We start from the raw sequence: 24346 nt of genomic DNA on the forward strand, positions 1-24346 counted from the left end.
ACTTAATTCCAGTAGGCATACACTCACAGACGCTAGATGACTGACGTGGAGTCTCACACAACAATCCAGCGTCAAAGAGCGCTCAGCCAAACTGTTAAATAGCTCCCAGACAAGGCTTGATCAGGTGTGTGTGATTCTCCTCCGCAGGTGTGGCCTGGCTGACACACCCACCAGGCCTGAAGAACGGGTGCTCTGCCACATACACACACCCACACACACACCTATACACAAACATAGAACAGCAGCACCAAAAATACACATGTCCGTATTTTGATTCAAAAACATTTTTCATATTACTGTAGTTTAGTAGGATTATGACTTTTACTGAAGTAAAGCAGTACGAGTTCAAACTATTTTCAGACACTCACACGGCGCTGATGTTCATGTAATGCATCTGTTCTAGCACAGCAGGCTGCACACGAGCATGCAGAGTGTTTGCTAATGTGACAAAAACGATTAGGAAAAAAGTGAGTCAACCTCTAATTCACATTTCAGGAAACACTCCAACAGAAATATTTACAGAAGATAAAAGTATATCCAAAACTCTTTGATCGATTCCTGCAGCATAACTCAAACTTTTTCTAAACTCAACTAATAGATAGTTTTCTTCATTTTGAAAAAAGAAATCAAATGAACAAAAAGCACAGCTAAAGAGCACACACTCCACTGTTGCTAGCCCATTAAGTTTTATATGATACCACTGACATGAGCTTTTTAGATTTGCCAGTTACAGTTACTATGAGGAAGTATGAACTGGCACACATAAAATAAAAAGAAGAATCAGCAGCAGAGAAGTGGCTTACACTGATGGAGTGCTTTGCAAATGGCCCTCACTTTCTTTTAAGCTTCGATGAGATGAGCTGAGAAGAGTTCTGCTAATCGAAAGCTCACAGGCATTCCTGTTCATCAAGACTGCGTGACTTCATTTCTTAAAGAATTTTTTTTTAAGTAATATTCAAGAACTGAAATGAGGTGTGCAGTGAGCTTTTTCATTGATTTGCCCTGTTCCCCAGTGCACTGTGACCGCTCAGTTTGTCTGAGCCAGTCATTGGCCTGCAGAGCAGCCGATAGCAGCTGTTTGTTCATCCTTTCAGGAAGAGGAGAAAGTCCAGCATCAGTCTCACATGTGTCTCTCACAACTCTTTGTGTAAAAACTGGGATTACTTATTAGGTCCTGCAAAAGAAGATTTCCAGGTCAATGCATGTTTCAGTTTCATTATTAAATGATCTGCCAGCATAAGATTTAGTAATTCAAGTAGGTGGGATTTTTTGTTTTATTAGGACCAGTCTGTATGTGTGTTAGATGAGGATGAGTGTGTACCTGCTGGTCGTATGTTTGGCTTTGCTGCCCCAGGGAGGGGAGGCCTCGGACCCTCCAGGCTGCATGAGCCCTGATGCAGTGCGAGTGGCAGAAGAGGCGTTGGAACAGATCAACCAGGACAGGAAAATTGGATACATCTGGAGCCTCAACAGGCTCTATGATCTGTCTCACACTCCAGAACAGGTCAGGGTGAATTATGCATATGCATGCACAAAGACATGATCATGCAACAAAGGCATGCTGCAACATATTGACCAGCAGCCATATTGTTTTTATGTTAGAAAAGTCACAAAAGGAAGAAAGAAAATAGAGTTGCTTATTTATGAATGTGTCCAGGGGAAAGATGGATCTCTGTACAAACTAACCATCGATGTCATGGAGACCAAATGCCACATCACCAGTGGAAAACCGTGGAAACAATGTGAAGTCAGAAATATTGGGAATGTTCCAGTAAGTACCAAGCAATGCACATGTCACAGAACACATTATAATCTGAGACGATGTTTGAAAGTGAATATGTCAAAGATAAAAGCCTGAAATGTTTACTGGTCTATATTACCATGCCTGATATTTGAATGTATGCAAACTTTGGGCCGCACATTTTTCATGCAAATTGTGGAGGCAGAGGAAAAAATATCTTTAAAAATATGATTTGTGATTGGATTGACCCAGGTCTTCAAAATGAAAAATATGCACACATAACTACATTATAACTAGCATCTTGAAACTCCAGCATTTTTGACACTATTTGCACAGGACAATCAGGACAAAAATGATATTTTTGTGATATAAATTGTTATAATCCGGCATCAAAATTAAAGGAAATTTTCATTTTCTTTATTTTTGTAACCAAGAATGTAATGTTAAAAAGTATTCTACATGCTTTATTTTATAGTGTTAGAGTCACCTCAGCACAACTATTGGCGCTGTACAAATAAACTGATCTGAAAAACTTGAATTCAAAATGAGAGTTTGAATGGTGGATTTTTTACCGGCCAATACTTTGACATTTTTTGACATATCTGTCCCAAGTTATAGATCCTGATTCATTTCACAATACCAGACTGACAAAAAATATTTAGGTCTTTTTTAAGTAAAGCTGTATAAAATTATCAGAAAATTTGACTTAAAATACCAGAAGTTGCAGCGACAACCTTTTCAGAGTTTTAATACAGTGAGTCTTCTGTTGTCTTTGTTTTACAAAGCACTGCATTGTAATGCATACATTCATATGTTCTGCATGTATGAGCTTAGTAAAGTGTAAATAGATAGTTTTTTTTATGAATGTATGAAATTTCTTAGCTGCTGTGGTTCACCTCTTACACGTACATGTGTCTTTAGCTACTGTATAAATGTGTTTGTGTATTTCAGGTGTATGGAGAGTGTCAAGTATCTGCCTATGTTCACACTCAAGTCAAACTACAAAGCTACTCCTGTACAATTCGTGAAGGTAGATCAAAGCATCACTGAGACTCTTCTGTATTTTTGTCAACTTCACTGTATAAAACAGAAAATTATTTACAGCGTCTTAGCCACAGAAAGCAATCAGACTCTGTTTTGTTCACACAACAGTTCCAACACTGTTACATTTCTATCACCTACATCTGTCTTTTTATCTAAAGCCCTCCCTCATGTAGGAACAACTCTGCATTTTTTTTTTCAACAAATTAGCAAGACGGTGAGAAGATTCTCTGATCAAAAAACCTCAAAGAGGAAGAGTTTTCAGAATATGAGTTTGTTGTCTTTGGTGAACAGGACAGTGCAGACATTAGAGAGTGAAGTGGGGGCAGACTGAAGAATAATGACACACAGGAAATGGTGTGGGGGCAGAGAGTCAGACCCAGACCCGTGCAGTGAGGACTCTAGCCTTCAGTACTAACCAGGTGCTACAGCAGCACCTGAGCCAGCTCGATATAAACCTGTCAGGAACTAGCAAAGCTAAAAATACTGATGCACAAACATGATAGAAGGGGTGATAGTTACACTCGCAGTAGCACAGGAACAGAGCAGGAGAGGGAGAGAAAGAGAGCCAGGGTTGTTGCAAGAGACAACATCGTCACATTAGAAAGGTATAGTAATGAAACTGAGTGACACCAAGAAAAGAAGCAAAATCTGGAACCATTTCAATTTTATTGACAATACAAAGGCAGAGTGTAGAGTCTGCAAGAGAAGGATATCATATAGAGCCGGCTCCACAAACAACCTGCGCAGGCGGCTGAGAACTGTCCACCCATCAGTGCAATGGAAGGAACTGGGTGTGAGTGGAGCCCTCCAGTGGTTCACCACAAGACAGAACTCAATTGATAAAGACCTGGCAAAAATGACTGCACTTGATTTTCAACCATTTCCAGTTGTGGATGTTAAAGGATTCAGAAAGAATATTCATGCACTGAATCCTGTGTATGCAATTCCAACCAGGAAAACCCTCTCCCAAAAAATCATCCCAGGCCTATATGACAGAGAATGTGCATTTTCTTTTGTTTTGCATATTCATTTATATGTTATTGTGTTGTTGTTTGCATTTTATGACAACAATTTTATATTGTTGTTGATAATAAATTAATTAAAGCAACAAAACAACCTGAAAAGCCGGGTGGGAGCCGAAAGGGCCGGCTCTCTACAAAGAGCCGGAATTCCCATCACTAGTAAACCAGAACGGGCAGATGCATTTCTGAGGGCTGAACTATAGACTCACAAGAATCTCATCAATTTCAAGTTCCAAGAAATAAACATCAGTAGTGATAATAAACTTTGCTTAAAAAAAAATAAAAAAAATAAAAAACTCGACCCATATCTTGATAATGACAGATTTTTCTTTTTCTATTAAATTTTAGTAAATCTCACTTTTATTAAGAAATTGGCTCTAACAGAGGTAAATAACCCATATGAAACATGGATGTGGTCTGTCTTGGTTGACATAGGGATAAAGTAAACATCTATTAAGGGTTCAATTTCTATGGTTGCTATAATTACAAATTAAAAAAACAAAAACAAAGCAAGGGTCCAACAAACCTACAAGCATAGCTGCTCTAATAACATGATCCTCTAATAATTAGAGGGTTGGTGGTTTGAGCCCTGGCTGGTTCAGTACTGTGTGCCAATCCGAAGTTGCTCCCTGTGAAGGAATGTGTATTAATGTTAGATCAATTGGGCATAAAAGTGCTTTGGCAAATATGGCTTGTATTTAAAAAGTGCTTTGTGTGCTCAGAGTAGGAAATTGTTGTTTGAGAACAATGCCATCCACCACACAAGGGTTAACAGTGTGTACTCACTAGTGAAGTAATTCCGTTTCTCTATCTTGTCTTGCTGTGGCATTCTGGATAAATCATGTATTTTCATAGAGATTTTAGAAGAACCTAAATACAATAGTCAAGCCTAGAAGTGACAAATGAGTTGATTGATTGAGACAGGATGACCCTCAGGCTTCAGAATTTTGTTTTGACCTTTGAACCTCTTGATCCTTGTGTTCAGTTCCAGCTACTGCAGTGGTGGACACGTGCCCAGACTGTCCCACGGCCGAAAATCTGAATGAGCCCATTGTCAAAGAGACGGCCAATCTCTGCCTGCAGAGGTTCAATGAGGAGAGCCGCCTGGCCAACTACTTTACTCTGGAGAACATAACGAAAGCCAGTTCACAGGTTAAGACAGAAAAAGAAATGAAAAAGAAAAAGAAACCAAACGCAGGCAGAGAGTCAGTAAAGAAACAGGTTGAATACAAATTAAGCTTATGTGTGATTTCTTCTAAGCAAGTACTTTTAGTTTTCTATTCTTTTCAAAAGACTAGACCTAATGTAAAGCTCTTAGCAATTTTATCTGACTAGTTTTGGTCATAGTTCGCTTATTTTGACCTACCTCTGTCCTAAACTAGGCTTTCATAAATATATTTTTCAGTGGGTTGTTGGTCCGTCCTACTTTGTGGAATTCACTATAGTGGAGACAGTTTGTTCAAGGGAAACAGATGTCAGTGAACTGAGCCGCTGCACACCTATGGACTGTCAGTTTGCTGTAAGTAATGAGAAAATAATGCTCTGTTTACTCACCATATGTTCATAAAACTGGACTGCTACCAGGCTGAAGCTGAAAAACTGCCAATAATCTGCTGTTGAATGTGAAACTCCTCTGACAGTGATGAAAGAATACGCATAGATATCTTAAAGACCAGTAATGCACCTTACACTCAATTTATAATTATAATATTTGTCTTAAGACTCGGTGGTTAATTTATCATGTTTAAACCTATGTTCATGTGCCTGGTCTCACCTTTGGTGTGCTCTGTGTACTGCATCCAATCTCCACTGGCTCCAAACAAAAATCCCCCAAGCTGTAAATGCAGGCTCAGCTCTCCTTGTTTTCTCTCTTCTCAGCACAGAGGCTTCTGTTCGGGCTCACATGTGGCTCGTGAGGATCAGTTTGAAATCAGAAACCCTGGTGGCAAAAGGGATGGCTTGATTCAAGATAAGAAACCTGTAGAGGTGAAATGTGAGATCTATGAACCTCAGGTACTTGTTTGAACAACACAAGACTTAAATTATAAAAAAAAGTTCACAAATCACAAATTTGTGAACTTTAAAAAAAATAAAATAAAAAATAAAAAAAAGTTCACAAATCTTCACAGCCTATCACTGCACTTCTGATATTTTGATTGTTAAAGGGTTTTTAAAACACAGTTCGAAAATGTTGACAAATGCTTCATTGCTGAGCACCACCGCTCTCTTGACTATCTTCCGTTTTCAGGCTTCCTCTGTGGAGGCGCAGGCTCACGCAAAAGCAGGCAGTGTGCACACTGAACACCAGCAGCATAACCACACTCACCTGCATCCCCATGAGCACCTCCACTCAGACTCACCCAGCCCAGACATTACACTCTCCGTGTCTCAGAACCTTGGGACTGTGGTGAATCAGCCTGCCTCTCCCAGAGCTTCACCAGCAGGCAGCTCCTGCCCCGGACCCCGCAGACACAATCTGGGTTTACGGAATCTCAGGCTCTGATTGGTTGAACCTTCAGTACTCAGTCCAGAGATTGCTTTTAACCATATTGCAATTAGTTCAAGACAAGAAATGGTAACTAAAACCTTGCAATTAATACAGAAAAAAAATCTGTCTTTACTGTTCATTGATCATTTAAATAAAGTATTTATCACAGCTGGAAGTTGTATAATTTATTTCTATCAGTTTAGCAAATCGGTACTTTACCTAATCAAATAATGACCCCACTGTAGCAACTTCTTGGACACATTTTATTTTTAAAAAGTAACTCTTCTCATTTTAAGCTACATATTACTTTTGGGGGGGTTGTTTTATTTATTTATTTTACTTTATTATTTTGCAATGACCTCATTATTTGTTGATTTGGCCAGTTTAGCCTATTTGTAGGCTAAACAGCATAAGTTAACAAACTTATCAAGAGGCTATCACGTTTTTGATTGGCTCTCATCATATCTAAATGATAGATGTTTTTTTGTTTCCATTACCAGTTTTAGATCTGCAGACTTAAGCTTTTGAATACATGTTGGAGAGCCCAAAGCACACAAAATAGCTAGCTCTGAAATGAATTAGAAATACACCAACCCTCAGCACTTCCCAGACAGATCGGCAGTATTTAAGGCCATTCCATTGGGGGGAGAGGAGGGAGGGTGTGCATGACGTCTGCAGGATCAGATATTCCAGATAAAACCTACACTCTCAAGGACAACTTGCCGTGGTCGTATAGTGGTTAGTACTCTGCGTTGTGGCCGCAGCAACCCCGGTTCGAATCCGGGCCACGGCATAACTACTTTCTCCAGACATTAAGCTCCCAAGTTGGAAATGCAGAATCAGATCTGCTTGTTTTCTCTCTTCTCACAGAGGCTTCACACGTGGCTCATGAGAATAAGTTTGAAATCAGAAACCCTGGCGGCAAAAGGGGCATTTCGTTTCAAGATAAGAAACCTGTAGAGGTGAAATGTGATATCTATTGGTGCTGAACAGAGACAAGACAGAAAGATTTGCTGTTGGTCCAAAAACACAGAGACAAAACTTTTGTTTCCATATTTATCATCCCTTTCTCTGAAACACAGTAAGCAAGTCAGGAATGTTGGTATCTCGCGGTAACTCGCGATATCCTGCCTGCTCTAATGTAAAATTCTTGTGTTCTAAATCCCATAGTACTACATAAAAATTGGGAATTCTCATGGTTTTGACAATTAATTATATTCATTATGCATATTTCAAAATTGTATACTTTATATTAGCCTACTAGATCATTATTACGATCCATTAATGAGTAATATACATTGAAACATTTAGCAGCAGAGTTGTATTTAAAACCAATAATCTGCATCTACAAAAGCATTAGCTACTTAAGCTTTTGAACACATGTTGGAGAGCCCATAGCACAAATAATATCTAGCTCTGAAATGCATTAGAAATACACCAACCCTCAGCACTTCCCAGACCGATCGGCGGTATCTCAGGCCATTCCGTTGGGGGGCTGGTGACGTCTATGGGATCAAATATTCCAGGTTAAATTGGTGTACTGAGGACAGCTCGCCGTGATCGTATAGTGGTTAGTACTCTGCGTTGTGGCCGCAGCAACCCCGGTTCGAATCCGGGTCACGGCAGTTTTTGCCAAAGTGCTTTTGTAAGAGTATGAAATCCATTACTGGTCGTATAGATATTACCAATAATTATATCTCTATACGTAGGTTTTTGTAACTTTTTTCTCTCTTTTTTGTATAGCGAGTATATACCAGTAGGGATGACACGAACACAGTGAATAGATAGAGTGGCTGCAATAAGTGTGTACATATTTCCGCCTACTCCATTTCGTACTCGGTGATTGAGTTCTTACTTCACGTGAGATTTTGTTTGAGCACATACGTGTGTATGTCTATGAATATATATGTGTGTGTGTGTACACGTAGTATGTGCGCATATGTGTATGTCTATATATGGCTTTGTTTTACGAAAAAGTAAAACGTAATGTAATCATCGTCATCATCAGCTGTTTATCTATGAATATAACACTTTCTTCGGTGTGTGTGTGTGTGTGTGTATGTACCATTACACACACATACACAATCAGTTTACAAATGTATTGTAACTAATACAACCTTTAAAAAAGTTTTCTTCTCTGCTGTCATATCAGACAGCAAATTCTTTCTTTTTAGACAGTTTTAGGCTCTTGGCTGACTCGTGATGCCCACAACAGGAGAGCACTGCAGTCATCTGTGGTGAAAGTTTCGTGTGCCGTTAAGGCGGAAGCACACAGTGTGCACTGTGACAGAATGTAGGCCGGTTCAGGAGAAGAATAAACCTGGCAGACTGCCATCTCATGTAGAAATACAAATTGATATACTCATTTATAAAAGAGGCTTCTGGCTGCCAAGAACAACATGTGGTTATTTTTATCTGTCAAATGCTTTGCTACCACATCTGTGTTGACAGTTGTGTTAAAACAGACATCAACAGCCTACATAAATTGTGTTTTCTAACACATTAAAAAGATGTATGAGATGCAAAAATCACACTGGAAATAACAAGCCATACTATTCAAAACTACTGGTTTCTTCTTAATAGAAGACAAGAAAACTGAGCTAATTCTCCTCTTATTTCTGTTAACCAATCCAGTGTTACACACTTTACGATGTGTCCACATGGTGTCAGCCTTATCTCTCTTTTCACTTCAATGAGTTCACACTGGACAGTTTGTCCAGTAATCCTAAAAGATAACTTCAGAGTTTTCTCTTTTTTCCCTTTATGCTACTGGATTAACTGCTGCACTTTTGTGCTTCCAAACTGGCTGCAGGGGCTGAAATCTAACTAAACTGCCATAAAATTGCATTTGAATATTTATAGTGCTCAGAAAACTACCTGACTTTTTCTCCTAGTAGCACCATGGGAAACTTGAAGTCTCACCCATGTTTTTACAATATATCACGGATTAGCATTAAGTATTGTAAATGTTTATTCATGCCATCTCCAGGATGAATTACAGGACTTTTCACAATTGCTCAGTTATACCTAAGATTCAAGGTTCACGAAGTTTATTGTCACACTGCAAAACACAAGTGGTTACACAGAGCAATGAAATTCTTACTTTGCAGGTTCCCTTCACACCACTAAATAACAATTAACTAAAATAAAGAATAAACCTAACCCTGAGCATGGAAAATAGCATAGAAAATAATAAATGAAGTAAAAACAAGTGCTTTGTAGCTTATGTAGCTTATGTGTGGGTGTAGTCAGAATTTAAAGTGAAAGTAGTTGCAACGCTTTCACAGTGGTTATATATAGAAAGTATGCAATATTAAAATTTTTATATTGTAAAATGTATACTGTATACCTAAAGTATATTCTCAAGAGGTCAAAATATCTGCATCTTCATTTGCAAGTATGATGCTGACATTTTAATGTTAGTAAATGCTAGCATCAAGCTGAGCATTTACTTCAAAGCAAATGTGCCAAAGTAGCCACAGTCTCACCAAAAACCAAACTAACTGTTGGTCATAGACTGTATATAAAAATGGCTACCCGTTGCTTTCTGGCCATAGCAATTTGAAACCTCAACAGTAGAATTTTGGACGCCATCTGGGTTTTTCTTTTTTGGAAATAAGCAGTTGTATCCAGTCTGTGTCTGTAGCCTTTACGCCCCCTTCTTGGTGTGATTGGACCTTTTTGCAGTATTCTTGATTGTATTTCTCTTTTAATGGATTTCTGTCATAAAAAAAAATATGGCTTGCTGTTTTTTACAGCATGGTCAAAAAGAAAATCTCTGCATCAGTTTAGGTGAATAAAATTCCAATAATTATTTAGCATTTATTTATTACTTAATACTAGTAAGCAAATATATGTAATGTATCTTGCTACCCAAGCTTGCTAGTGTTACCTTGTAACTTAACTAACTTAACCTAAATCTCCTTCTGGCTTAAAACAAATAAATATAGCCAAAGAAAACTCAAACAAATGGTAGAATGGTACATTGAAGCTTCTAAAAGTGTATTTTAAAACTATCAGGTGAATCATCATCTATATCCATCGTTTATATACAGTCTACATCACTGAAACACTTTTGGAGCCAGCCTCGAGTGGCTACTTCAGAAATCACTCTGTATTTGGCTGTTCCCCATTTGGCCTCATTCTTCAGCCTTGGATGTTGGTGCTTGCTATAGACACATCAGTTTGGGTTGATCCTAAAAGTGATGAATGATACAGCTTTTAAATTCCTCTGTAAACCACAATATATGAGCTACATGACAGTGTTGCAGATATTTGGCATGAGTGTCAAAAACACCATTAAAACAAACACTGCAATAAAATCAACGGTGGTTGTTATGAGAATCAAAATTACAAACTGGAGTGACTGTAAGACTAATTTATCTCTTCAAACATATCTTTCAGTTGATCCTCTTTTTTTACCATCTATGTGACTTCACTCACTTTTACAAACAAGCACAGCAAAGACTTACATTTAATTGCACGTCCAAGCCTGCTACATAATTAACACTGGGTTGTATAAGCCTTTTATGTGCTTGGATGCTGTAACAGAGGCAGATTATATCTGTACTAATCTACCCCCAAGTGTGAAGTGAAGACAGCTTTTAATACTGCATGTTGCTACACAGCTTCAGGCACAATTGTAAATGTCATTAGCTGTCCCGCTGCTTCCCTTCTTGTCTGCCTTCTTTGTTGTGTGGCCCACATTCTTTAAAGATCTCCATTATTAATTTAGCTTAAAAGGCCCTCAAGATGTGTAAGGCTGTGCATGCATGCATGTGTGTGTGTTGTGTGGGGACTGTCTTTTAAACCTACCGTGTCTGTGTTTTTCTTGTTGCTTGTGGCTAAGACAAAAGATATCCCAGGTTCAAAGCTCCTGCTGACCTTAACAATGCATGATGTTGGTACCAAAAGAACAACAGGGCTCTGATTCACACTAAAAACTAAACTGATGAGTTAAGATAAAGCTACTGAAGTGAGCATCTTTTAGAATACCAGCTTAGTGTGGATGAATGTTGTGGTAAATAGTCTCAGACAAGGTCCTTCCTCATGGGAAAGCAAAATAGATATGATGAAGTGGTATGAGTGGAATTCCTAAATATGTTGATGCCTCAGCCACCTGAAACTAATGGAAAATACCACCTCACCTTTCTTGTATTTATTTATTTCCCCCCTTTATGATTTAAAGGTGGTCTGTGAAAATGGGGCAGTCTCAAAAACACAGTTTATCCTCCAATCCAATGTAACCAGCATAGCATTTACCTAGACTAATTAATCCCTGATACTTGACTTGGTAAATTCACGTTTACTTCAAGAAGCCACCTTCTATCATTTGTGCCCATTCACTGTAACCACCACCATAGCGCCAAGGGCTACAATTGCAGAAAAGTATCTTTAACTATTAATGCAGTCCTTGATTTCTTTGTGTTGTTGCTCTCAAATCTTGGGTGGTTAAAGGGTAACATACATTTTATGATCATCGTAGAATCCCACTTCCAAAGACATTAGGACAGGAGTTGGGCATGCAACACATCTCACAATTTTTTGAAAAGGAACAACAAAAAAACTGGAAAAGTAAGTGTTAATAAAAAGAAACCACTGGAGTAACATTTTGCAACAAATTACATTAATTGACAACAGATCAGTAACATGATGGGGTATTGAAAAGGCACCTTAAAAGTATACATACAATACATACAGACAATATCTGTATGTATAGTGTGACACAGACCCGGGCCAGTTTGCAGCTCATGCCACAGGGTCTTGGCCATCATGTCCTGATTGCCTGATTACTTTACTGTAAGCAAGTGCAGTGCAGGAATGGGTTAAGAGAAACACATCAACTTCAACTGTTGATGCGCACGCCATCTTCTTTTACCACAGGGACAGGCCATATTTGCAAAAATTATTTGAAAATATTAAATTGTAAAGCACTTTGTGAATTTTGTTCTTTAAAAGCACTTTATAAGTAAACCTTACTTAGTAGAAGATCCACTTAAAATGACACAGTGTGTATTTAGAGGCTATCACAGCAATGTTTAGAGTGTTAGAAGGGCAGGAGCTATATTATAATGCCCAAATAAATACCTGTGCCAGAATAAAATGAATTGGCCAAAAAGATATGAATGTGTTTTTTAGCAAAAAACTTGCATTTTTAGTGTTTATCCTAGATTCAAGATGTAGTATCAGGAAATAATCTGTTTCAGGTCTTAAATAATTTTCCTTCAGATTTAAAGGACTTATTATTTCCTCCTTTCTTATATATCAGTATATATCTGATGTGTATGTGGTTACTGTTAACTTCAATTTCCCCATGACTGGTGGAATTTGTTTGACTGCTCTAGTTCACTCCAAAGACATCCACATTAGGCAGTAGATGTGAGATAGGTGACATATTTAAAGCTTGAAGTGGCTGTAGTAACCCTGAAAAAACATCCATACAAATGCTAGTCTATTTCCAAATGTAGAATACATATTTCTTCAAAAAAAAAACTTGTATATTTTTTCACCTTTAGGTTAACAACATAACTGTCACTGAAGGTTAAAGATTTCCCTACAAGGGCACAAATATGTGACTGTGACAACCTTGCATGTTGCCTTTTGTCCTCTATGTGGACCCATGCTGTTTGTGTGAACAGTATTCAAGACCTAGTTCATGCAGGGAGCGTGTGCTTATGATGCCACATCCCTAATCAACAGATCAATATGAAGCTGGTGACCTGGCAAGGATTAAATTGTTCTCTATCCTTTTTTAAAGAGCCTTAAGAACACATGGGGTCCCTAAGTGGATAACTGGTTGTACTGAGCATAAATTCCTCATGCACAGACAGCAGCTGTTCATGTCTGCCAAATAGCTGCCGCGAGGGCAAGGTGGCCATGACCACAAGGGCTGAAGGATTGGTGTAATACAGCCGTCTTTTATGGAGATACCTGTCAAAATACTCCAGGCAGAATAAAAAGAAGCTCACTGATAGTTATATCAGTGAGCTGTTATAAGGGCTTCATGTGTGTTTGTTCATTTAAAGCTGAGAGGCCAGCTAATGTTCTCTGTAATTACGTGATTTGGTTTGAAGGTAATCCACCTCCACAGCATTTAGGAAGTGCTCAGTTGCTAAACGGAGGAGTTAATTTTGATGTATGAGAATGATGTTCTAATTTAACTGCACGCTGAAACACGATGATAATTAAGAAAGCAGGTGGGAATTTGGGAGATGGCAGTTTGGAGTAAATCATACCACACTGCTACAAGCCCTATTAGCAGCAGCAGCAGCACTTTGGAAATTTCCACAGAGGTGGCGTGAATGTGAATTTGTGCTGCTCCACTTCCCCACTCCTACCCGCCTGGGACCACCTTGTGGGAAGTGATGCATCTTTAACTCCTAGGGTGACGCAGATGGTGTGTGCATCAACATAACAACTGCATTAAGTATGAACACTACCCTGTCTACTGACCACATAGGTCTGTTTTCCTGGAGATACTGTTATTCCAGCTGCTTGAACACAATGTGTGGATGGCTGTCCATGAGTGTCTGAGTGCGCAAGATCTCCCTTTAATTATCAGCAACAGCAGCCTATTATTATTGTACTGATAAAATTGCTAACTAGACTACGGCTTCCTTTTTCTGGATTGTGCAGGGGTTTAAAGTCAGACTTTTTTTAAAGGTCTCTTTTCTGTTGATGTATGTTTTTATAGGGGTGTGACAAATCTGAAATAAAGCGCTGCAAAAACTTTTTAAAAAAGTATATTTGTCTTATTTCTAGTCAAAATTATCTCATTACACTTACGTCCCTATATATTACTGAAATGTTGCTCTGCAGCTGATTTTGTCTTATTTTAAGTGTTTTAAGTTGAATAGAAATAAGACAAATATACTTGGTAAGATTTTGAGTTTTTGGAGTGAGACAAAACAATGCAATGCAAACATCTAGAATAGTGTATCATAATTCCTTTTCCCAATACTGAAGCCTGTAATATTTAAAGGTTTCAAAATGATGTGTTGAGAAAAAGACATCAGAATAATAGATAAAATAAAATGTAAAAAGTTCAATTAAATTTATTCAGAAAGACTCTGAATAGAAGATGTAAACAATTATAACAAACTACTAAGTGAGGTTTTTCTATTTTTCTTAAATAAAAACTTAGACGCCTACTGTAATTTTTAAATAACATGTTATAAGTTCCTGATGTTAATATGAGTATAACATTAAAAAATCATGTTTTATTGTGACGGTTCCTTTTTTAAAAAAAAATATTCATAAAAATATTTATAAAAGTACGGTGTGCTTTTAAAAAAAATCACAATATATTTAACTTGCACGTTTATGTAGTAGCTTCCCACTAGGTGTTAGCAGATGTGGCCACTAGTTGGTAGCCTTGTCCTTTTTATTTAATTCAAAATCCCAGTTGTGTTCTTGCTACACCTGTAAGGCTGTGTTTCTTATTTTAATGGCAAAAAGATCAAAAGCAAGGCGTGCTATCTCTTCTTCACAATATCTCTCCAAAAATGTTAAATAACATCACAAGAGATGAAATTCAACATTTTTTAATTAATTTACTTTTTTGCTAATTGAAGGACATCGTTTTGCATCAGTCTCCAGGCAGTGCGTTTACATACAGGTTATTTTACTGCTGACCAAAGCCAGCGTTTACAGTAAACACCTGTAAATATACACGCCACTTGCATAGGTGTCATTCAGGTTATTTCCATTATAGTGTGTGTGTGTGTGTGTGTGTGTGTGTGTGTGTGTGTGTGTGTAAACAGGGAGGGGGGCAGGTTGTGGGGTGGAGGGGGCAGGTACGAGAGTTTCAGCCACTCCTCCTCATGGCCACGGCGCGTCTCTGCTCCAATGGAAACAGGCGGGATCCCCGGACTCCTCCAATCACACCTTTCCTCCATGAGGGCGGCGGGGTGGGGGGAGTCCTGAACCGGAGGCAGGACCCGACGAACTTCCACACTCGCCACAGGAAAAGTCGGGAAAACACATCTGTCCCCGCATGACGCTGTTTGTGTCGGCCTGCGTGTGTCGTTAAAGCCGTAGCGGTGACCGTTAGCGGGCCGGCAGTTTCCCGGAGCGCCGGTGAAGTTGTGGCCGCTGTTGACGGCGGTGTGGTAGCGTCGGGACGCTTTGCCGCTATGGAGAACATTCACTGATCGGATTTGGAATTGCTTTTCTTGGATTTATCCCCGGTAAACCGAGCTGTTCCCGCATATATCCTATTGGCACCGTGGAGTAGGAATATTTGGATGAAACAAAATGCCTGGGAAAACCAAGTACAACCTCGTAGATGATGGGCACGATCTGAGGATCCCATTGCACAACGAGGAAGCATTCCAGCATGGGATCAACTTCGAGGCAAAGGTGAGTTTCCAAGTAACTTTGAAGTGGTTAGCGCAGCACTTCATTTATATTTTATTATGTTACCGAGTCTTCTTCGTTAACTAACCTGTGCCTGAATAGCGCCTTGTTTAACTCGTATATACCGTAAACAAAACAGGTAACTGGCATAAGACTCTTGGGTCTCCCGAGAATTTGTTTTGTGCTCACGCAGTAAACTTAAGTTGTCAGCTTGTCAAGAGGTAAAAGTTGCCCAAAGCTGGGCTGATTATTACCATACTGTAGGAACTTGTGTTTGAAATTAAAGGAAAGTCAGCTTCCTTTTTCACTAATGTGCTGTACCTGTCATATTTTAGTACATTGGCAGTCTGGATGTGGCGCGGCCGAGCAGCCGAGTGGAGATTGTGGCAGCGATGAGAAGAATACGGGTGAGTGGAAGGGAGCCTGACAGGACGCCGTTTAAAATCTTGCATTTTTTCATATTTTTCCTTTTCCACATCATTTGATAGGACACGACTCCACGTTGTCCACGGTTTTTTCTTTTTCTTTTAAAATCTGTTTACTTTTCGGCATTGCGAAGCTAATTATGATGGAAGAGCGCAATGCTATTGAACTGGACCCTGAACGTAACTTTAGCTTATTATAGGCTTATAGCTTAGTTATTACTTCTAATAATGAGCACTGCAATTATGCTTCCTCTAATATTTGTACTCATTTAATTCAGAGACAGACTCAGTTGGATTTTTAAATATCAATTTTACATATAATGCTTAAATCACATGTCAGATTACCATGTGAGGCCATGTAAAACTGACTTGGAGAAGGCCACAGTGTTGTTATATAGCATTAGTTTTGTGTGAACACACCTTGGAGTTTAAACGTGGAGCCCTTTGAGTGTCTTTGACATGTCTTGCCTGGTGGGAGGTTTGGTCTCCCATGTGCTCCATCAGTGTTTTGAAGTTTCCTTTGAAGCGGTGCACTGGAGTGTGACTCTTACCCCCTCTCTCCCCCCCTCTTTCTGCTGTGTAAATCCAAGATTTACAGCTTTTTCACTCCCAAAAAGAAGGCTTCATCTTAATCAATGTGTCTGCCAATCATATTGCGGCAAGCTGATGTAGGTTGTTGGAGGTGTTGATGTTTTCGGGGACTGGTGCTGAACTTGTAGGTGGAAACGAAGTGTTAGTTCTGTCCCTATTTATAATCTTGTGGTTTTAAAGAAAATTGTGCCCCCCACACATGCTGACATTTTATTTTAAAATGCTGACACTTTTCCCTCATTAACAGACTTCAGTTTTGCTCTGCCATTGGCTCATTTCAGCAAGTTGCTCAACCTTTGAGCAGAGTTGAAAAAAAAAACCCTCTCGTTGGCCCTTTAACAAAGAAGTGACCTGCTCCTAAAAAGTGGACCTCCCGGAATGCTGCCATGGCAGCTGTTGTTGTTGTTGGCAAGAAAACGAGCATTGGTTTGGCTCCTCCGGTGTGAAAATGGTTTGACACTGGCTGGACAACACAATGGAGGGAAACCACAGGTATCAAACTTGGAATGGAGATCACGTTGGGGATCGGGGCGCTGCAGGAGTCACTCTGAAGGCATTTTGTTTGAGTTGGGTTACCAGTATGCCGAAGCAGTCTCCACTCAGTGATTATGTAAGAAAACTGCACTGGAATGCCCCAGTATGTTTTGGTAAATGCAGAAATGATTGGTTTGTTTAATTACTTTTAGGGCATTCATTTACTGATTAGTACACGCTTACACCTTATGCAAAATCTGGACTTTTTAAGTAGGAAAAGAAATCACCGAAAGTAGAAACACTGTAATCTTCAGCAGGTTTATGACTGGCAGAGACAATCATGCGTCTTTGCCGTTAGTTTCACTTAGAAAGAAACAACAAAGGGAGCTATAGAGGCGCTGTCCTTTATTTATCCTTGCAGTTAGAGTTGCCCCATAAAACCAGTTCACTGTGGATTAAGGACTACAACTGGGCATCAAGCAACATTCTTGCAGCCTACAGTGTTTATTCTTGATTCTTGACGTATATTATCTATCCCTGAAAATGTTTGGTCCTTCTTCAGTTTAATTGTACAGAAAATAAAAATAAAAATCAGTGTTGTGCGTTTCATTTGTACCACATCAAAACAGAGCTTTTCATTATGGAATTGATCAACTTTCCCCTCGCTTCCCAGGCTGTTACTGTTGAGCAGCTGAAGAAAGTTCCGGGGGAAGCGATTGTTGACAAAGCACAGCAAATGCACAGATTGGATGCTTCTACTCTCTGCTCCCTGAACAGCAACATAAAAGTGGAATCAGAACAATGCCTAGACAAAAGATAACATGCTAGTTTTTCCCAAGGTTCCAAGTTCTGTGGTGTTGAAATGCAGTAGTGTGATGAATAATCATAAAAGATGTGAACACAACTTCCTATTTCCCTGCCACAATTACAGTAACTGGTTTGTCTTTTATATGACAGCTACCAAACAAAGCTGACTGTTACCGGCACTCATGTTTTGTTTCTAATTGAAATGTTCGTGTAACACCAGCAGCTTGTGAAATTTGTGAAAGTTAGTCAAAATGATGCTTTCCTGCAGCTTGTGTTTTTCTTGCAAGGTTACTATCAGACTCCATTTCTGCAGAGTCAGTCAAAGTTTTGGACGCTGCCTGGCAACCGGTTGATGTATGGTTTCATTGTTCATTGTGTGCATGAGTCACCTGTAAGCTGGTAGCTGATAACAAACAGACAACAGTGCAGAGCAGGAAATAGGCACCTAGAATGGAGCCGAACGCAAAAACCGGCAGGATTTGACGTTTTGTTACACACACACGCACGCACATAAAAACACACACGAGTAAACACACCCACTGTGTTGCACGTTGCTGTTGAATGATTAATGATCTCTCCAGAAATGAATGGAGAAAAACACTTAACAGATGGGAAGAGCAGTTTTCACTTCACTTAGTGAAACTTCCCAGCTGAAAGAAATGTAATGTTGAAAAAGTTACTAATGCATTTATGAACTTTTTTTTGGAACTCAGGGTCTGTTTTGCAGTTATATAGTGAATCATCAAATGACAAAGATATATTTTAATAAAGATTTTTTTCTCCACCTGTTTTGTTAAAGCTGAAATGAGGATCATGTCACATTTTTTCCTTTCTTCTGTTAGTGAAAAGATAGACTTGCATATACAGATTGAAAGAGCTATAAAATAAAATCCACCTAAATGCATTCTTGTCTTATTTTGCCTTTTTTCTCCCTGTCAGCTACAGACCAGTCAGAGATGAGGATCCTGTATTACATGCTGGTCTTCATAAATTAATTTTATTATTATCATAATCTGGAAAAGTGCAGCAGCAGCTTATCTGGTTAAAAGAAGAGAAGACCTTTGCAGTGAATTAAAGAGATTAATTTCTCATTAATCGCCCTTTGCTGGGTTAACTGACTGTAGGAAGACTGAGCAGCATGGGATGAGAAGATTAGATGTGTCTGACGAGACATTTGTGAGGGCTGAAAGAGCACAGCGGTGGAGCTGGAGTACGTAAAAGACAGAAATGGAAATGCTTTGTCAGTTCCTCTGGCTGTCAGGCTGAACCAGGACCTTTGTGTTCGCTCGGTGCACCAATTAGCTGGTGGCTGGAAAGCACAGTGCAAGTTTATTAGTCTGGGTTTTAGTTAGCATTTTAGCAAACTGTCGTAAAGCTTTGCACAAACTGTCCACTGCAGAAATTGGATGGAGGTTTTGAACAGTAATGTGCAATCTTTGTGAATACAGTTAGGCACTGAGAGGAAATATTTACAGTACTGAACAGTCTTGTGCTCTATTAAAATTAGTTGTTCCTTCTTGCGAGCCCAAAGACTCGTGGGAATAAAGATGTTTACGTTTGAATCATGTAGCAGTTTTGTGATGATTATTTTCAGCTCATTTCAGAGACTTTTGATCACCGTGGTTTTGATTTCCTGATGTTTGTGTGACCAAACACAGTGCAAAGTTCAGCTAGAAATAGGCCACCATAGAACAGACTCCCGTAGGGAATAATTTGGTCTGGCCAGTGTTTGTCTTAACAGTGCTTACATTAAATACAGTAGCACTCCCTTAACCGTGTGGCACGAGGAAGGAGGAAGCTGTGATAATTAACTAAGGGAGGGATACTGTACATTAAATGTAGTATCACCTTAAGCACGCAGTGCAAAGAATAAGCGAAATGTGACTAAACAAATATCGTGCGACAGTTCCAAGAAAGACCAGAAACTCAGTTAATACAGTACAGTAATTAACTTCTTATTTAATTTAAAGAGGAAACACTGAAATGGCAACCAAAGAATGGCTGTATTCTTCTGTAAATGTGTCTTTTGTTCAGTAGATATGAACCTATAACCTTCTTGTGCCGCCCAGCAAAGAAGTTATAGAATTGAAATGATTAAATATCCCTGAACCGTGACTTAATTCATCCAGCTTCACACTGTGCTTGAGGACCTGATACAACATCACATTAATGTGACCAAACTGTAATTATCACGGAGACAGCTATGCTAAGTGGCCCAGTGAAGTAATTGTACAGTTGCTTGTACCTTTGCCTTAGACTTTCTATCGACTGTGTGCAAACATGTATAGTTTATGTCTGTTGTGTACACCTGCCTCAGCTTATTTCCCTTCAGACAGAAAATATGAACAGTGTTCATATTTCAAGTCCTCACAAGGAGAGAATTAACTGCTTCAACCACAGAAAGGGGACAACTAATGAAGCAGAAAGTTAGTAGTGCTGACAGGTGAGCATTATTGGTAAAAGTGACAGCCTTTCTCCATCAGGAAAAAAGTCTTTTAATTACTGGCAGCCGGAGCTGACCTGCTTTATTTGATTGACTTTAATGAAGTAAAGAAGCTTTTGTTCTGTTCATGTAATCCGCTTGAATTAATAAATGGACTTTCTAAGAAGTGATGTCTTGCATTATGAAGGACCTTCAAACACTCATCTGTTGTGTGACTTATTTGTATTGAATCTTCTTTTTGCATTGTGATGATTGCTTTACATGATACTCTGCAGCTTCTTGCTGATATACTACAGAATGTCAAAACTGACAGATTCTTGTGAACAGTGCAGTGTGATTGTATTTACAGAGGTAAATGGCATGTAGAAAGTTTTAGAGTAACTAATTTATGGTAAAGCTCTCTGAAAAGTGTTTGAATATGTACATTAAAAAATTGACAGTAGAAAAAGAGCCGGCATTTAGTGTGAAATCTACACTGAGCCGCAGTTAATGAGGTCGAAAATTAAACCGGGAAAAACAGCCAGTTTGGTGAGATCTCTGTAAACCTGGCTGGTATTTTCCATACATGCCTACATACTGTTCGTCCTCACCGCAGCAACAGTAGATCAATGGCTTTATGTTTAATATGTCTGAGTGGCTAACCACGCTGAATAACTCTCTGAAGAGTAATGCTGGGGAAATAACACGGACATGTCAGGTCAGTGGAAACAGCCCGTCGCATTCAAACCTCCCAGTGAACTGAATCACAGTTTAGAACACAAGACAAAGACACACCGTGGAAGAGATCCAGATATTAATAATAATAATGATTAAATACAAAGTTGTGTAAGAATGCAGAGAGTGAAAAGAGGTAAAAGAAGAGACCCCCATTAGTAAAAGGTAAAAAAAAAATGGGGTTCGAAGAAAAATAAAAAAACATATGATGTTGAAAGTTAACATAAGAAGTGTCCTTTAAGCTGAAGAAATGTGAAATGACGGTAGCCTTCACTTATTCATTCCTGGAATCCTATTATCAGATTAGTCGATCTGATTCTATTTTAAATATGCTCTGCAAAACTGAGAAAAAGACCTAATACACAAACAGATAATATGTTTCTGAAAAATGTCATCAATTCCTTGCTTTGTAGCCAGAGACTCAACAGCACTGCATCAAGCTAAAACATGTTGGTGCTCATAAACAGTAAGCAAAGTGCAGCACAGAGAAATGTAGAAAACAGTGAATTGAAGGTAGCCTTGTTCGAGTGGGCTTTTTGTGTGTGTAACAGCCTCAAATCTGGGCTCAAGGACCACTTAGGGGATTGGAGAGGTTGGAAGAAAGTGGATAAAAATGGATTATGCCATCATGTATTAAAACACACCAAATAAAATCTGTTTAGCTGACTAGTTCCTGGTTTCTCCGCTTGTTGTTTCACTATCTGTCTTTAAAGGGTTTTAGGGATTTTTCTTGTTGGATGGCAGGTATAATAAGAAACTGCGCCTCTACACAGACTCGACACAGAAACTGTCTCAGAGTAGATCTACTAGTCCATAAAGGTTATTACCACGTTTGTGACTTATGGATGATCAGTAGAGGCCTGCTAAAAACTCCTGGAGTGCTCATGAAGAAGCCTGCTAAACGTGCTTGTCTTTATAAGTACATCAGGAAGTGTGAAGGAGGGTTTTTATCCAAAGGGTTTCCTCTTAAGTAAAACGCAGTGTTTGCCGTCCTCGCTGCTGTTTTGAAGTGGTAAAGATTTATGCTAAACCATTTTTGCTTATGTATGAATTTCTTTGTAGAGTGTTTTAAAGCATCTCTTTGTGTTCTTCAAGCTCTCTCTCTTTTGTTTTGGCCAGAGCTCAGAGGTCCTTTTCAAACTTCAGGTCACAGTTTAAAGGTCATGAAGTGCGCTAATAATGACCTGTGTTTGGCTCATTACCCGCCCTCCCTTTTCGCCCCCAGTTGCTCCTTAAATTCCGTTTTCATCGTTTGAGACGATTGGTTTGGAAGGTTAAGTGATCATAATGAGCCTCTGTGTAGTTTACATTAATGTTATGGGACACTTGCTCAATGTCATGTTTATCCCTGCGGTTTATCCTATGCTAGCTGTCAGCGAAGTGCTAGCAGGCAGGCTGTCATTTCCATGTAAGTGTGTTTAAGAAGTGGCTAATATTTAACTTACCGTGTTCGTTACAGATAGCAGAGGGTTTGGCGAGCTGCTGATTGAGAGATGGCATGTATACACACTCCATTATTTACTTATGGTTCAGGTTGTTACAGGAATCTCTTTGAGCTAAAGGCTCAAACATGTAAGGCTTAATTAACAATGGTATGTAACTCAATTGTTAATGGAGTAATGATTTATTCAGCTCAGTGCTGTTGGAGGCATGATTTTTATGTCAGTGCATCTGAAAAGCAGCGTGTGGTAACTTTTTAGAACTGAGCCATTAAACAAAGCAAAAACGGATGTCAAGGTTGAAATTTAAGCCCAATTTAATCTGTATGATGCTGTTTAAAAAAGGATTTTCAGGCTTTTAAGGAGCATTGCATTCTTTAAAAACAGCCCTAAGAGGTAAACATCTTTTGACTGCCTGAAGTTTTACACGTTTTCCTCTGTGTTCATTAGTTGGCCGTTGTCAGGCCCTTAGTCACCCCCCAGCTTGGTAGAAGCATGATAAACTCTGCTGTCCTGTCCACCGTTTATCATGTGAACAGGGCCAAATGCCCCAATAGGCTGGGTCTACACTAGTGACCCCCTGTTGGTGCTCTTGGACAAAAGCAATAATCAGGATTCTCGCTAATCCACTTACTGTAACCAAGTTAAAAACAAGAAGCAAACCTCCACCAAAGCAGCTCACTCTAAGGGCAGTATTTACTTTAAGGAGAAAAGTGTTGTATTTTGTATACATTCGCTTTGTTTTCGTCGTGCTTATAGTACAAAAAAGTTTGTAGTGCAGTACAAACAAGTGCAAAGTGCAGGCTTTTGTTATTTGCTATGTTTAAAACCCATTTTAATATACATAATTTTCAGTAACAGTATTTTTTATTTCTTAGAAGTATTATTTGATATTGTTTTCATGTATGAGGATATTGTACGTGTAGGATTCACTTCATTAAGTAAAACGTGTTTAAATGTTTTGCAATAAATATAGTATATAGTATTACAGTAATATAAATATAGTATAGTATTTCCAGGAACATTGTACATGTATTTAAATGGTTATAACCTGTTATTTTCATGTATGTTATAAAGTCCTAATTAGATAACATGATATTTAGAGTCCTGGTATGCCTATGTGTCGTCAATGGAAAAAATGGTAGTAAGAAAGTTTTAAATAGCTCTATATAGTCCGAGTTACTGTGATAAATCTATTGACCTTGAACACAATATTGTAACTCTTTATACAGGACTTTTTTATGGTGACAATACACACCACACTAACAGTTTTCCTCACGGTAACCCTGATAAGGATAGGCGATATGCTTACATTTGGAAGTTGGCAGAATATATTCATGGAGGTGTATTTGGAACACTAGCAGCACACTGCTGATTAGTCATCTGAGGTAGAAATTTAGCACAGGAAGCATCATCAAAACACAGACTGAGCGAATATAGTGTTTAAGAATGGTATTCTGTCTCGCGAGTAGTTCAGGAGACTTAAGATATCCAAAGCTGTTAGGAATTGAAGCTATTGTGGTGGAACGGAGTGGCCTAGCACCTTACTAAGAATCTTCCCCATAATTTTTAGTCAGTGTATATGAGAGGTTCCATTTCATTTCTGTCTGTAAGCTTTTTACTTGGTCGTCTTCAAGCTATATTCAGCTCTTCCAACACACTGTGTGTATGTGTGACTAAGCAACCCAGTGCCTTTATGTGGTTTGCAAACACACACCTCCTCCTGCTTGGCTTCTCTGTTGAAATTTAAGGCTACAATCAAGAATAATATGTAGTCCTAAATGTGCAAGTCTTTCTGTTT

General features: G+C 38.9%; 2 protein-coding genes and 2 non-coding genes across 7 annotated transcripts in view; all 4 read left to right on the plus strand.

Annotated features, from left to right (window-relative positions):
• Positions 1 to 1054: 1054 nt before the first annotated feature.
• On the plus strand, positions 1055 to 6470 carry LOC101486270 (fetuin-B). Of its 2 annotated transcripts, XM_004567357.4 has the most exons (8): positions 1055 to 1194; positions 1282 to 1504; positions 1658 to 1771; positions 2693 to 2771; positions 4793 to 4959; positions 5213 to 5326; positions 5686 to 5820; positions 6056 to 6470. In XM_004567357.4, exons 2-8 carry the CDS (start codon positions 1304 to 1306, stop codon positions 6308 to 6310), a joined length of 1065 nt encoding a protein of 354 aa, XP_004567414.2. In that variant the 5' UTR covers positions 1055 to 1194; positions 1282 to 1303; the 3' UTR covers positions 6311 to 6470. The 2 variants fall into 2 exon arrangements, with proteins under 2 accessions (XP_004567414.2, XP_004567413.2); XM_004567356.6 differs by having other exon boundaries at positions 1087 to 1504.
• Positions 6471 to 7016: 546 nt separating this feature from the next.
• Positions 7017 to 7088, plus strand: trnah-gug (transfer RNA histidin (anticodon GUG)). The gene has a single exon. It is a non-coding gene; the product is annotated as a tRNA-His (tRNA).
• A 760-nt stretch (positions 7089 to 7848) lies between these two features.
• trnah-gug (transfer RNA histidin (anticodon GUG)) lies at positions 7849 to 7920 on the plus strand. The gene has a single exon. It is a non-coding gene; the product is annotated as a tRNA-His (tRNA).
• Positions 7921 to 15197: 7277 nt separating this feature from the next.
• LOC101485789 (carboxyl-terminal PDZ ligand of neuronal nitric oxide synthase protein) overlaps positions 15198 to 24346 on the plus strand; it is a 246267-nt gene continuing 237118 nt past the window's right edge. The window contains exons 1-2 of one of the 3 annotated variants that reach the window (XM_024805650.2): positions 15198 to 15655; positions 15988 to 16059. In XM_024805650.2, coding sequence (XP_024661418.2) covers positions 15551 to 15655; positions 15988 to 16059 — 177 coding nt within the window. In that variant the 5' untranslated portion in view covers positions 15198 to 15550. The remainder of the gene's footprint in view (positions 15656 to 15987; positions 16060 to 24346) is intronic. The other 2 variants (XM_024805649.2, XM_024805651.2) reach the window with 2 other exon arrangements.

This window comes from Maylandia zebra, linkage group LG17 (genome assembly GCF_041146795.1).
Source record: "Maylandia zebra isolate NMK-2024a linkage group LG17, Mzebra_GT3a, whole genome shotgun sequence".
Taxonomy (NCBI): Eukaryota; Metazoa; Chordata; class Actinopteri; order Cichliformes; family Cichlidae; genus Maylandia; species Maylandia zebra.